Source organism: Neofelis nebulosa, chromosome 4 (assembly GCF_028018385.1).
Source record: "Neofelis nebulosa isolate mNeoNeb1 chromosome 4, mNeoNeb1.pri, whole genome shotgun sequence".
Taxonomy (NCBI): domain Eukaryota; kingdom Metazoa; phylum Chordata; class Mammalia; order Carnivora; family Felidae; genus Neofelis; species Neofelis nebulosa.
Genome location: NC_080785.1, coordinates 13,489,346 through 13,502,270, shown reverse-complemented (window position 1 = coordinate 13,502,270; position 12,925 = coordinate 13,489,346). Strand labels below are relative to the sequence as shown.

At 51.2% G+C, this 12,925-nt stretch overlaps 2 protein-coding genes across 9 annotated transcripts in view; one reads left to right on the top strand and one right to left on the bottom strand.

Moving 5' to 3' along the window:
- Positions 1 to 832, top strand: part of AGK (acylglycerol kinase) — an 83,468-nt gene extending 82,636 nt beyond the window's left edge. For all 3 annotated transcript variants that reach the window (XM_058724063.1, XM_058724065.1, XM_058724064.1), the window contains exon 16: positions 43 to 832. In XM_058724063.1, the coding sequence (XP_058580046.1) occupies positions 43 to 180 (138 nt within the window). In that variant the 3' untranslated portion in view covers positions 181 to 832. The remainder of the gene's footprint in view (positions 1 to 42) is intronic.
- Positions 1 to 12,925, bottom strand: part of DENND11 (DENN domain containing 11) — a 55,830-nt gene that overhangs the window by 8,823 nt on the left and 34,082 nt on the right. Inside the window, exons 5-11 of one of the 6 annotated variants that reach the window (XR_009260188.1) lie at positions 12,532 to 12,670; positions 11,434 to 11,565; positions 11,057 to 11,207; positions 10,350 to 10,418; positions 8,457 to 8,671; positions 2,526 to 2,679; positions 951 to 2,362 (exon numbers count right to left, since the gene is read on the bottom strand). Coding sequence is in view for 4 of the 6 variants with exons in the window: in XM_058724061.1 (XP_058580044.1) it covers positions 8,476 to 8,671; positions 10,350 to 10,418; positions 11,057 to 11,207; positions 11,434 to 11,565; positions 12,532 to 12,670 (687 nt within the window). In the remaining 2 variants the exon portion in view is untranslated. The other 5 variants (XR_009260189.1, XM_058724058.1, XM_058724059.1 and 2 more) reach the window with 5 other exon arrangements.

Below are 12,925 nucleotides of genomic sequence, written 5' to 3'. Positions count from 1 at the left end.
CTGCGCGAGGGTGAGAGCCGTTGCGAATACTCTTCTCCGCAGGGCACGGGGGGCTCTTTCAGCATCGACAGCGAGGAGTACGAGGCGATGCCCGTGGAGGTGAAGCTGCTGCCCCGGAAGCTGCAGTTCTTCTGCGACCCCCGGAAGCGGGAGCAGCTGCTGCCGCGCTCGGCCCAGTGAGCGCCGGCACCCCCGGTGGGACCAAAAGGGAGCAGAGGCCTCGGCAAGTACCCGCCCCTCCCCGCCGCGCATGCTCCTCCTTCCGTGTGACCACTGTCCCCCTCCGTGGCGCCGTCCCCCCCGGGGGCCCGCGTGCGGTGGAGGGAAAGGGGCCCGACCTCGCGCCGGCCCCCAGGTGCAGCCGGGCTTCTCCATGGGTGCTGCTGCTTTCTGAGCTCAGATTCGAATGTCGCTGGTCTCCGTCCTCCCCTCAGTCCAGAAACCTGTGAGGTGTTTCCCCCTCAGCCGCGATGCTGTAAGATACTAGTTTGTATTATTTTTTCCAGTAGCGCTTAAGTATTGGTTTGCATGAGAACCACCCGGGGGTGCATGCTGAAAACCTAGCAACTCAAGCTGGGGGTGGAGCCCCGGGATCTGCATTTCTAATTAAAAGCCCAGGTGCTTCTACTCCATGCGGTCCCCCAGCCTTGCTGGTCAGTGTGGTAAAGCACACCAGCCACCGTTCACGCACCCCTACGAGTATTTTGGAAGATCGTGTATCCCTCACACTTTCTAGATATCAACTTAAGAGTTGCCAGTATGTGTATTTCCTGGTGTCATGTAAATATTGGTTATTTTAAAATAAAGCTGTTACATCACTCTTTTAAACATATTTGGTGCAATTTAAATATACAGCAATTTGACTCTCCTCCTCCATTTACAAAAATACACGAATAGGTTCTTTGGTTATTTCTATACACTTTCAGCAAAGAATGCTATCGTGATCTATTTTCATGCTTGAAATTTTATCACTTGCCCTATTTTCTTGCCAACAAAAAATATAAATGGAAATTCTTTAGTGTTAACCCAGAACTAATATTGTTTTCATCCATTTTATTTCAGTAATTTTTTAATTACCAAAAATGGATACTATAAACACTTCATGAGAATGCTCTTTATCCTAACGAGTTCAAGAACACATGTTACTTACAGCTTAGAACAGGACTCAACATCATTGATATTCCTTGTTCTTTATAGATCTAAGCACATAAGCAGAAGAGACGATTCTAATGTCATACATACAGTTCTTCGAATTCCTCTGGAATTACATGTCAAAAATTATTAATGATCTTCCTTTAGTTTGTTGAAAGCAGAAACTGGCTGATTTGAGAAGGATTTGCTAACCAGGCTTTATAGCCCTTTACGTTCAATACTACCATCGGGATTTACCTTTAGTGCCCCTGAGGTTTTCAGACTCCAGAAGGTGATGCCCAGGTTGGAGGAGATGTGAGCCTTCCTCTTTGTAAAGAGGAAACTGGAGTGTAAAGGGGCAGATGGGCAGGCCTTGGCGACAGGCACATCCTTGGGCAGATCAGTTTTAGGACCGTATGTATGCCTGTGCCCATGAGTCCCTTGGAGAGTGAAGACTAATGCTTCAAAGGATTACAAAGCAGCTACAAAAAGCTCATGAATGAAGATCACAAAAAAAAACCAAGGTTTACCTGTTCAGCTCTGTATCCTTCAGAGTGGTGTTAAAAGCTGTGCTTTGGCCTCCAAAACCCTGCAGTGGAAGGAGGACCCACACCCTGGTGCCCACAGAGGGGAGCAGGGATGCTGTGGGAGGAGGAAAAGTTTGTACGGGAGCGAGGAGCATCTAACACCTTCTTGGTTTTCTGATAAGACTGTAAAGGACGAGCCCAGAAGCCGGCTCGCTCCCTCCCTGATCGGCTACCAGCATGTGTATTTATTTAGTGAATCGGGTCCTTGTGGTGAAATAGTGGGATTTCAACTGGGGAAGGATATCGAATAGATTAATATCTGTATTTGTTCTGAAATCTAGGCTCCCTGGTGTGAATTTTGCCTTCTTGATTCAGGCTCTTTCCTGTGAGAACGTGGTTTCTTATCGTTCATGCTCTTGTTCTTTCCATGGTCCTGGCGCAGAACATCCAGGTGAAGGACACTCCTGTTAGGCACAAACCTTTTGAAAGACGAATTTTACTCAAAAGCCAGATTATTTCTAATACAAATCCAGATGCTTCCTGGCACGCAAGTCTTTTGCTTGGTGCCATGGCTGGTCTGGGCACATGGCTGTCATGACTGCGTGCAGTGCTTTGTTTACACACGCAACAGATTCGCCGTGTTCTCACCCCATCCCTGGGAAGTCGGTACCATCATACGGTCATGTGCCTTGGAAAGCAGGAACCTGGTGTTGAATACAGCATCAGTGATGTTAGGAATTTTACCCTTACACTAACTCCCCCAAAGGTTAAAAATGAAGGAAAACTTCAGTGTGTGGGTGTGTATATGTACGCCCAGTCCTGGCTCTTCCGGACAGCACGATTCTTCCCAGCTTTGGTCCCCATTACCTGGAGGATGTTCATGCAGACCGTGGCCTCTAGGAGAACAGGTACCAGGCGCCCCGGTTGCTCTGTCACTGTGACGTCCGCATTCAGGTTCTGCTCATACACTGGGCCATCCCTCCTTCCTACCACAAACCACATTTCTCGGGCCAGGGAAGGACTGAAACGCACACGTTCATGTTAAAATGTGAATTTTAATTGTAAAAATTGTTTTCTGTAAATATAGTTCTATCAACCTCTCTGCACACAACTTGGTTCCGATATATACAGATATGATATACACAGATGTTATTTGTACCACAAAACAATCATTAAAGAAACATTCACTCCTCGTAGCTTCAGGATTAACACCAGCTTTCTTTAGGGCATTAAACTCATTACCATCAAAACAGAAGAACGTACCTATGCGACTAGTATTCAGGGTGAAATTTATCAACTGTCTTACTAACTTCATACTATGAGGTCAAGAATTTAAACAAAAATAGATTCAGTGTCTCTTATTGCTAGAACTCTTATGCTGGGGTATTAAAATAGGGGTTTGACATTTAAGGCGACAGGGAGGCTATGTTAATCCTAACTTGGGAGAAATAGGAAAACCATTTTTCCAAGGCTACAACCATTCCTTTTTCAGAAAAGGTTGACTTCCCAGACCTATAAAAAAAAAAAAAAAAAATTCAGCCAACAAGCTTGGGTAAATAAGGAGGTTGATTTTCTTTTCCTCTACTCTGTACCCCTGAAGTGCCCTAGCTGGACTGCTCAACAGCACAGAATTCATACCTTTCCTCATTATGGTCTTTGTGGGCACTCGAGTCAAACTATTCCTGAGGCCGCCTTCCAAGTTTTTGAACACTTTTTATCTTCGCTTCATTTGGCCTAAGGAGGTTTTCACTCCAACATCAATGAAATCTATTTGCAACCAGATAACTCTATGACCTCTCTGGGGATTTTTCATTTTGTGGATCCTCCCTGGCTAATTTCTAAGGCCCTGCCCTACTCTACCCCTGCATTCCCCAGCTGTCTTTAGGAAAGCAGACTAAATGTATCGTTAGTCTAAACACGCCTTCTAAAGCCAACGTAAGTAATTCACACCTATCCTTACACTACGGTAAGTAAATAAATTTCCTGAATTTAGATTACGTTACTGCTAAAAGCCCATCCTATGCTGAGCTTCTGGAATAACTCTAAAGAGGGCTTCCTGCCCCCCCCCCCCCATCATTCTTTGTAATCACTAGAAAATTCTTACTTCCTTTCTAAATGAGCAGTTTTACCCAACTGCCCCCATCTTCTGGCTCCAGAGAGAAAGTGCCAGGCAGAAGACCACGTGGCTTCAGGAAGAGGCCTGCTAATCGGCCTCCTCACGTGAAGCAAGAGTTTCCCTTGAGGTCGCTGCCCGTGCCATCCTCTCGAAGACCCTCCCGTTCACCTCCCAGAGAGCGTGGCTAAGGCTCCCAGCACAGTGTCCTTATTCACGCTCAAAGACGAATAATGACACTTCTATGAGGTTTCAGTTGCTTCCAAGTTACAAAACTTGTTTCTTCCAGGATTCTAGTTTTGAGATTTTCTTCCGTTTCCACATCTGCACACTTAATTCATCACATAATAATATCGACATAAAAATAAACTCCCATTTCTCATAAGACAAACAGTAACTTAATTCACAGTTAGCCTTTCTCCCAACACTCAGTGCCCTAGCAGCTCCTGGGAACAGAGGTATATTAGTCATCAGATGGAATCTTCGAAACCCATGGACTCAGGGGTAAGAGGAGCCCTTGACCCCTTCTCTTCCCCTACCTGAAATCAGAGAGGGATCTTCCTGAAACAAGAAGGGGCAGGTGGGGGCCAGCGGAGGTAAGCACCCCGGCTCTGGAGGAGCCTCACCGCAGGGCACGAAGTGCGGGAAGACCCTGGGGCTGGACCTCAGATCCTGAGCCCACTAGTGAGGAACTGGACAGGGAGGTGAAAGCCCCCGCATGACGTGTTGGTCCCCATGTTGACTTTCCTGCCTATTTCAGAACTGGCATCCTACGAAGGAAAGTTCAGTGTCAAGCTGAACGTTGTCCTACAATTTTATTCGACGCCCTCCTGCTCCTTTACCTTTCCAAGTATGATCTGTATGGGGACTGGGGAAAACATCTCAATCCATTCCCTGGGCTATGCAGTTTCAGGGGGAAAAAAAAAGGTCCCTGAGGTCCCTGCCTCTTCTCAGAGGGTTGCTGTCCTACCATTAAAACGTTAATTCATGACTGCCCTTTACAAAAGCTTCCCTGAAGGCCTCGGTTTAAAGGTGAATCATCTCATCTTTTTACTGTGTTGGAAGGGCTTTCAGTGGATCAAGACGAATAGCAAGTTCGTCCTCGTAGCCACCGGAATGAAAAACAGCGATTCAGCTCAGATTTCTCTTTACTTTTATCTTCCGGTTAAAATATCAGGGAGTAACACTGATAAATGAGTCTTCACAGGTGGTATTTAGAATGATCTGTGCCCTGTGCTACACTTCAATTTCCCATCTTGATTTTCACGAGGAGCAAAACAAGGGAAGCTATAGATGCAAATTCTGGGCCAAGTTATTTCTATCATTACCAATGAATTCGGCACCCCTCCCCGGCCGAGTGGAAGAAGTGCCATGCTGGATGGTGGCTGTGGGAGGCGAGAGCCTTCTGACTCACGGCCATCCTGGCTGCCGGAGGACCGTGCAAGGCCCCAGGTGGCACAATGGTACTGGAACAGACACCGGGCCTAAGGAGTGCTTCGTGCTTGTCTAAAGCCATAGTTAATTCTACACAAATTGGCCCACCCTTTTTGCTCTCGTAGGAGATAAATCCTACCTTTTCTGACTCCTGAAGAAAGAAGCCTAAGCCAGAGGGCAACCAGACATTTTCCCCATGGCTGGCTATTACCATCTGCCGAGCCTGCAGAATTGGAAAAATCCACCTAAATGGGCCTTTGTCGCATTTGGCGGGACGTCAGTAAACCCCAGGCCTGGGTTCTTGGTCCCACAAGGAGTCCTGCCACCTGGTTTTTTCTGCCTTGATTCAACGGCGGCAGCAGCCCAGGTGTCTCAGGTCAGCAACGTTTCCAGGTGACCACATGGCTCATAGCATGGCATTAGACCAGGCTGAAAGTTCTCAGAAGGACCCAGCCAGCTGAGAGGAGGCAGGGGAGGGGGTGAGATTCAACAGCACAGAAGGGCAGAAGGCTACCACAGGTCCAGCCACCCCACCTAGGCTTCCAGCTCTGCCCCAAGGGTCGGTGGTAACCATCCCCGCCCTCCAGAGCTTATCGATCTACGAGGCGGTGAAGAAGAACGTTGACCAATGTCTTCTGACCGAAAGCAGAAGGGTTTTAAGGAAATAGTTCAACAGTGACAGAAAAGCTGGTCCACGTGGCTTCTAGCTTCTGTAACTGCAGGGAGCCCTGCCGGGTACCTCACTCTCCGGTTCCCCTTGTAGAGAAGGGGCAGCCGCTAACTGGAGACACTGGGGAGAGGACAGGGGGATGGAAGCGGGGGGAGGGGGGGGACAGAGCAAGTCTTCCAAAGGGGACCTCCGTATGACTGACTACAGAGCAACGGGGCATGTTGCTCAGTCAGCCAGAGGTGCTGTGCTGGGCTTCTGGCTGATAATGACACTGGCAAGGGAAGGACGGCTGGGTCTCCTCACAGAGGGAATACAGGGCAGGAGGGGGAGCAGTTCTGTCCTGGGGTCAGCTGAGCCCAGGCTCACTCGTATTATTCCCCTCCGTGCCCAGCCCCCAGCCCCCTGCCCGAGGGTGAGGGGGCAGCCCACAGCCGCCAGACAACCGCCTGGAAGAGTCTGCAGCTAAAGGGAACCCAGAACCCCGACCCGCCACGCAAAGGAAAGAACAGAAACCTTATTTTCACCTTACGACCTTTACATGAGCACTTATGAGCTTGGAGTTACAATTCCACAGAAACACAAGTGTTTGCATGCAGAAGGGCGCGGGGACGGACGTGCTTTAAGATAGTCCTTTCCAACAAACCCCTCAATTCCAGAGGAAGGGGGCCTGCGTCCACCAAGAGAATCCGACCTTTCCTGCTTCCGATCGACCATCCCCCTAACTTAGAAAACCTTGAGCCTTCAGATAGCACTAAAAGTCACCATGACTTGACCCAAGTCCGAAAGGCTGCTCCTTCCCCAGAGACAAGAGAAGGTTGCTCTTCAAGGAAAGAGGCGGCAAGGCTTTTTTTGTAAACATCTATATTACTGAAATGGCTAAATCCACACTGCAGAGGAGAAAAGTGTATTAGTTGTACAGTTTACATTTCAATGCCCAAACTTATTTATATATTTACATAAAAGAACCTACTTTGATTAATCAATACGTATTTGCATTTTTACATGTGAATTTCTTTAGTCGTGAATCCCCTATCATGGAACTACAGTGAAAATATTTTTGAGTAAAGCAGTGAGCCCTGAAAAGCTGTAAGACTTGTGTGCCATCCACTTGAAAGTCATTTCTCTGCTGTGTGTAGTAGCCTGGCTGGAACCTGGTCACAGACATGGATACACGGATGGCTATTCCAGTAACAGAGCCAGGCAAGAAGATCGAGAGGGAAGAAAGGTCACCAACAACCCAGGAGCCCAAGTCAAAATCCTAAACTATGGCCAAAAAAAGCCCTAACCTCTACTCACAGGAGCTGGCTTCAAATACCTACGGTCTCACCAAGTTGGCCTTCCTGGAATGCACAGCCAAAGAGAACAGGCAGGGACCCACAGGAGCCGTCCCACACCAAAACATGTCACGGGGACACAGGTAAACTCATCACTGACGCTCGGGGGTTCCAACCACTTCTCTAGGTGAAGGCACTATCAAATTTGCTCTCCAACAAACGTGTTCTGTCTCTGGCCCCAACTGCTTAGCTCAAGGACTGTCAACTCTGCTGACAAGAAATCTGTTTGTGAGGGCTCCAGACTGGTACACAGTCTTGTTCCATGCTTCAAACTCTGAGTAACCAACTCCAGATCCTTGCTGGAATATGGAATCCAGTGAATCTCTGTTTTGATCCCGAGGCTCTGCTGGTGATATGTCCAGAGAACTCTCAGAGAAACATCTTCTGCTCTATCCTCTTTGAACCCCAACTGCTCTACCTTTGGTGGGAACAAACATTGCTCTAAGAGCATAGTTAGCCCTTAAAGGAAGCTCAATTGTAAAATGAATTTGCTTGCAAGCTCCAGGGCCATCCCTGAAGGAGCGGGATTCAGAGAAAGGAGGAGTTTGACGTTGAGTGGCCACCGTTAATTTACTCTGAGGAAAGTTTCAACGCTTCAGGCTACAATTTTACTTTCCAGCTGGCTGGTAAGAAACCTCTTCTTGTCATTCCGTTCTTAGAGAAGCTCATGCTTTGTGACGGAAACATCCTCTTGTTCCTCTTTGAGGTCTCCACTCACGTGAACAGAGAAGACAGATTTGCCCCAGCGAACAGGAAAAGGGATCTGATCCCAACACTGGACTCCCAGAACTGATAAAACACCTCGAAAGGTCATGAGCTCTAGCTTCCACCTTGAGGAGATGCACGTACAAGGCCACCCTGGACAGAATACCGCAAGGGACGAACTCCTGGAGACTTTCTGAACAGCCCACCCCAGTGTTTCCAAGCTCAGCCCGCTCCCAGTGACACATGGCCTTCACCACATCCCCTCAAGTCACTCGACCAGGACACAAGAGAAGCCACTCGGATGACGCCTATGACAAAACCCAGGCAGTAGCTCTGGGAGAAAGTGGTCCATTCCAACATGGCACCAGGGCAGGGCACAAAACCAAGGTGGTCTCATCTTACCACTAGGAAGGAAGGGAGAAAGGAGATTGCAAAAAATCACATTTGTTGGGAAGTATAAACCATATTCCTTTGTGTCAACTTAATAAAAAAGGAGGTCCTTGGGGGCCCAGTGTGAACTCCCCACATGAGGAGCGGCTCACCGGTCTGGGCTCACTCTTCCTATGGGCAGCAGGGGTTGTCAATGACCAACATGACGTCGATGCCATAGGCCTCCAGCAGGTCCATCAGAAAGCTCCGGTCCCCTTGGGGGTCTAGACCCATGCCCCGGGCGTGCTCAGCAGTCAGAGTTTTGTCTTGACTGGCGGACACCTCTAACAGAGTCTGAAATATCCGGTTGTTCTGCTCTAGGAAAAACCTGTGTTCACAAGATAAGACACACGGAAGGGAGGGCAGAAAAAAAAAAAGGGTCACCAAATAATCCACACATGGGGAACCAAAACTACATTGCTTTAATATGCTTTTAAATGCTTTCAAAAATCAGAATGATCTCTAAAAAATAAGAAAATTAGGACCAAAGTTCAAGGGTTACTAAAGTGACACCAACTTTAGCAAAGAAACCGCTGGCATTAATCATGGCATGACCTGCAAAGTCCCCAAACTTGGGGACTTTTGGCCTGCCTGCCAAAAACAAACTTTCCTATGGAAGGTTACTACATACACTGTGTTCTTTGTTCTGCTTAGTCAGAAGGGGAAGAGAAAGAAAAAACAAAACCCTAAAAAAATCCTGATGATCTAGCTCTGAGGTCAAGACTTAATGTGAGAAACTAAAATTCACCTTCAAAGCCCCGGACAGGTCACTGGGGCCAGCAGCATGGACGAGCCTTAGCGGGAACAGAGCAGGGCCCTGAGAGGCTCTCCAGCCTGAGAGCCACCGCAGAGCACGCCAGGCTGTGGCTGGCCGTCCACCAGGAAGAGGTGGGGCTCGGGGCTGGGGCAGGCACGGGGATGTCTTGTAGCCACCACGACTGGGAGTGAAAGGCCAAGGGGCCGTGGAGCCCCACTGTAGGCACCAATACTGCCCTAGCTCCCCACCATCCTCGGGTATTTCTTTTCCTTTGGTTACTTTTTTTGTGTGTCGGGGGGGCGGGGTATTATACACAAGAGTGTGATTTACGTGTCACCAATTTATGGTGCCACGTAAATTTATGAGCCATGTTCAGAAAAGGCGTGAACTGTCTAGACTTTTCAGATCTATTCCAAGGGGCTCTCAGGTTCCACCAAGGCATCTAAGTGCCCAAAGAAGTTCTAACTGCTCGTGAATTTCAGGTGCAGTGGAATGCATCAGACCCCGACGAGCCTCCTGGCTCATTTCCGAAAACTTGTACCTCTCAGCATCGTGCATGGGTGGGGAGGTACGCTTTAGTAGAATCCAAGAACTACACCTCTGTTGAAATGTCCACATTAAGTTCTCAACATCCAAGCCAGAGATGGTTCTCGCTGCAAGTGCCATGTTCCTCACCCCGACCCCGGGGCCTGGGGAAGGAAGGCCAGACAGGAAGCCAGGAGAATTGGTTTCCGTTCCAATTACAGTTCTGTCCGCCCCGCTGAGCGCTGTTTCACAAGCTGCTCAGAAGTTACATAAATGCTGTAAGGTATGAAGACTATGGCTCCTGCCCCCGACCACGAACCAACACATCTGAAATCAGGGGATTTCATTAGGTTCAAAAGTTAACATTTCTGATTGTCCCGTAACACTGAACGCAAGGAACTCTTTATTCGAGCGAAGCAACAGATGAGAAGCCCCCGCACCCTGCAGGGCAGACGCTTCTGGGCAGTGGACATCTGGATGCACACCCTCAACGGAAAGACAAAACATCAGGACTTGCGTTTTTCTCTTCCCTGTCCGCTGGGTGTCCCCCAGTGGCATTTAGGGCTCACGGTGGACTCCACACGGAGCCCAGCTCTCAGTGTACCCGGCAGCGATAAAGGCCATCCCTGGCCTGCCAAGCGTGACACGGGAGGGGTCGAGGCCCAAGGCGGCGAGCGCTCAGGGATCCCGGGAAGCCCCATGACCGCTGCCCGGGCTGACTTACAGCACAAAGAGGTCCTCCTCACAGGGGGTGTAGTCGTCTTCCAGCTCCTGGGAGTACAGCAGCATCTGCCTGTGGTGAAGGAGGCCCCCGTCACACTCCGGTGCCGTCACAGAACCCCGGACATCGGCCAGGTCGTGGGTCAGGCACCTGCACGGGGTGGGCGGCCCCTGCCCCCGGCCCGAAAGCAGGGAGACAGGAAGGGAATCAACGGGCCTTGGAGCCAAAGCCCCCAGGGTCCAGGGCCAGCTCTGCCCCTGGGTGACCTCAGGCAAGTGGCAATCTTTCGTAACTGCCCCTAAAACAGGGATAGGGATGGTGATGGTATTTATTTCGCCACCGGTACCAGGGGGTGCCGTTTACTTTACGGGGTAACCAAACTCCTGAGAACTGCGGGAGATGACGCAGAGGCAAGCTGCCAACACTGTGCTCGCCAGGTGCTCGTGCTCTTCCCTGGGCCTCCCCGGTTCCGAGCCCATCAGCCAGAGGTCACCTCCACACGCTCGCCGCCCGCGTATCAGGCCAACACGCCAGGAGCCCGGCTTCGTCCGCCCCAGGCTCCCCTTCGTCCCCCATCTCCCGGGCAGTCGGCCGGCCCGGCTGAACTGAGAAGGGCAGTGCCCCGGGGCCGTCTCTCTCAGGGTGTGCTGGCCTTGGCCGTGCCCGCCACCCCGCGTGGGCACGCACGTGCCGGGACCGGCTCCCGCTACCTCTGCTCGTTGAGCCGCCGGTACTTCTCCCGGTCGGCGCTGTTGATCCTCAGCAAGGGCTGCAGGTGGCCGTGGTGCGTCTTCACATTCTGGTTATCCACGTACACGTCGTACAGTTCCCGCTTCTCCTCGAAAATCTTCTCCGTGGTGCCTGTGACAGCCAAGCTCAGGGTATGGGAACCCGGAGGCCATTGCTGAGAGGCACCAGCCCGACCCCACCGGGGAAACAAGGGGTCCGGGAGCCCCGCACTGCGAGGAGAGGAGAAGGGGCCCCCGGGGAGCGAGCTGGAAGGCCAGAGCCTGGCTTCTGGCAGAGCCGGCCCGGGGAGCTGGGGCAAGGATGTGCGGGTGGGGTGCAGGGAGGGCCCCGTACTCACAGGCCACGTAGGACACCTCTACCTCCAGGCTCTCGATGTCGGCCACGTTCACGTAGAAGAAAGGCTTGGACTCAGGAATGGCGCCCCCGATGCCAGGCAGGGAGACGTTGGCCAGGCAGCAGCAGCAGTACACTGTGGGACAGGGGAGGTGAGAGAGGAGTGTGGCCCGCCCCCCTCGGAGCAGTCAGCCTCTGAGGACGCCGCGGAGGGCTTGGCTCTGCGCTGTCCTGGCACCGGAGTCACAGGAGGCTCTGGCATTCTGAGGGGTGGGGCGGGGGCACGAGCCTCTCGGGTCCCACAGCGGAACCGGACCTCCAGTCGCGCCAACGGTGCCTCACCCCCTCCAGCTTCCAGTGTGCAGCTCACCGCGTCCCGCTTAGACTCTGGCACTGCTGACCTTCCCCCATCTCCGAACCCCCGCCTGCAATAACCCCTGTTTCTCCCGGCTCCCTCCCTGCTTCTGATGGCCCCACCGCAGTCTCCTCTGTCCTGCACCTTTACTGCTCCACCTCCTGTGCCCGCATCACCTCCCTGCACTCGTGCTCTTCCCGGGTGACGCCATCCGTCCCGCGGTCACTGGCACTCCACACGCCGGCCTCGCTTTCCCCCCAAGTCCTGACCCACCCGCACCAGCGCCTGTGTCCACCTCACGGAGGCCTCACAGCAGACACGCACCGTATTCAAAGCCAGTGCTGTCATTCCACCCCCTACTCCTCCTGGACCCTCATCTGGTGGCCCCCCCCCCCCATCCTCGTCATCCTGGACCCCTCCTCCATTACCTCACACACATCAGAACCTTCCAACCCAATCACACACCAACTCTTGCCAAGTTTTCCTCTTTACTGTATCAGAATCCCCATCTCCTCTCGCCACCTACCTCTTACTAGACCACGGATACGTCCCCCAACCAACCTTCTTCATGGCCGCCAGAGCCCACATTCTAGAATGCAAGTCCGGCCCTGGCATTCCCAGGTTGAAAACCTGGGACCCTCCTGGGACAGCCCCAACATTTCTGAACTCGGTCAACAACGCAAAGACTCGAGCAGTTTCTGCCCCGAGAAACTCACGACACAACACCCAACCTTGGTGTTTAGTTACCTCTATAACATACAACGCCCACAGGAGGGGGAGAAAATATCAAAATGCGCTTTCGAAGTAAGGCAAATTTCCAAAGGATGAGGATCTGTTCTCCAAAGAATTTGATAAACTGAGACATGCAGCCGGCTGGGTGGGTGATCTGAAAAAATAAAGGAGAGGAGAAGAGTTTGTTAAAAAAATGTGAAAAACGTCCTGTGCAGATGTGTGCTAACCACTCCCCACACCCCTGCACCACAGACATCACAAAGTACAACCAACAGATGCCTTAAGGGACGGTTACTTCCACACAAGATGGTATTTTTCCCTCTAAAGTCTCACCTTTATGCTGGGTTTCGATACTGCAACAGCTCCCCTGATACAGTGAGGTCTGAGTTTAGGGATCATTAAGTACTCA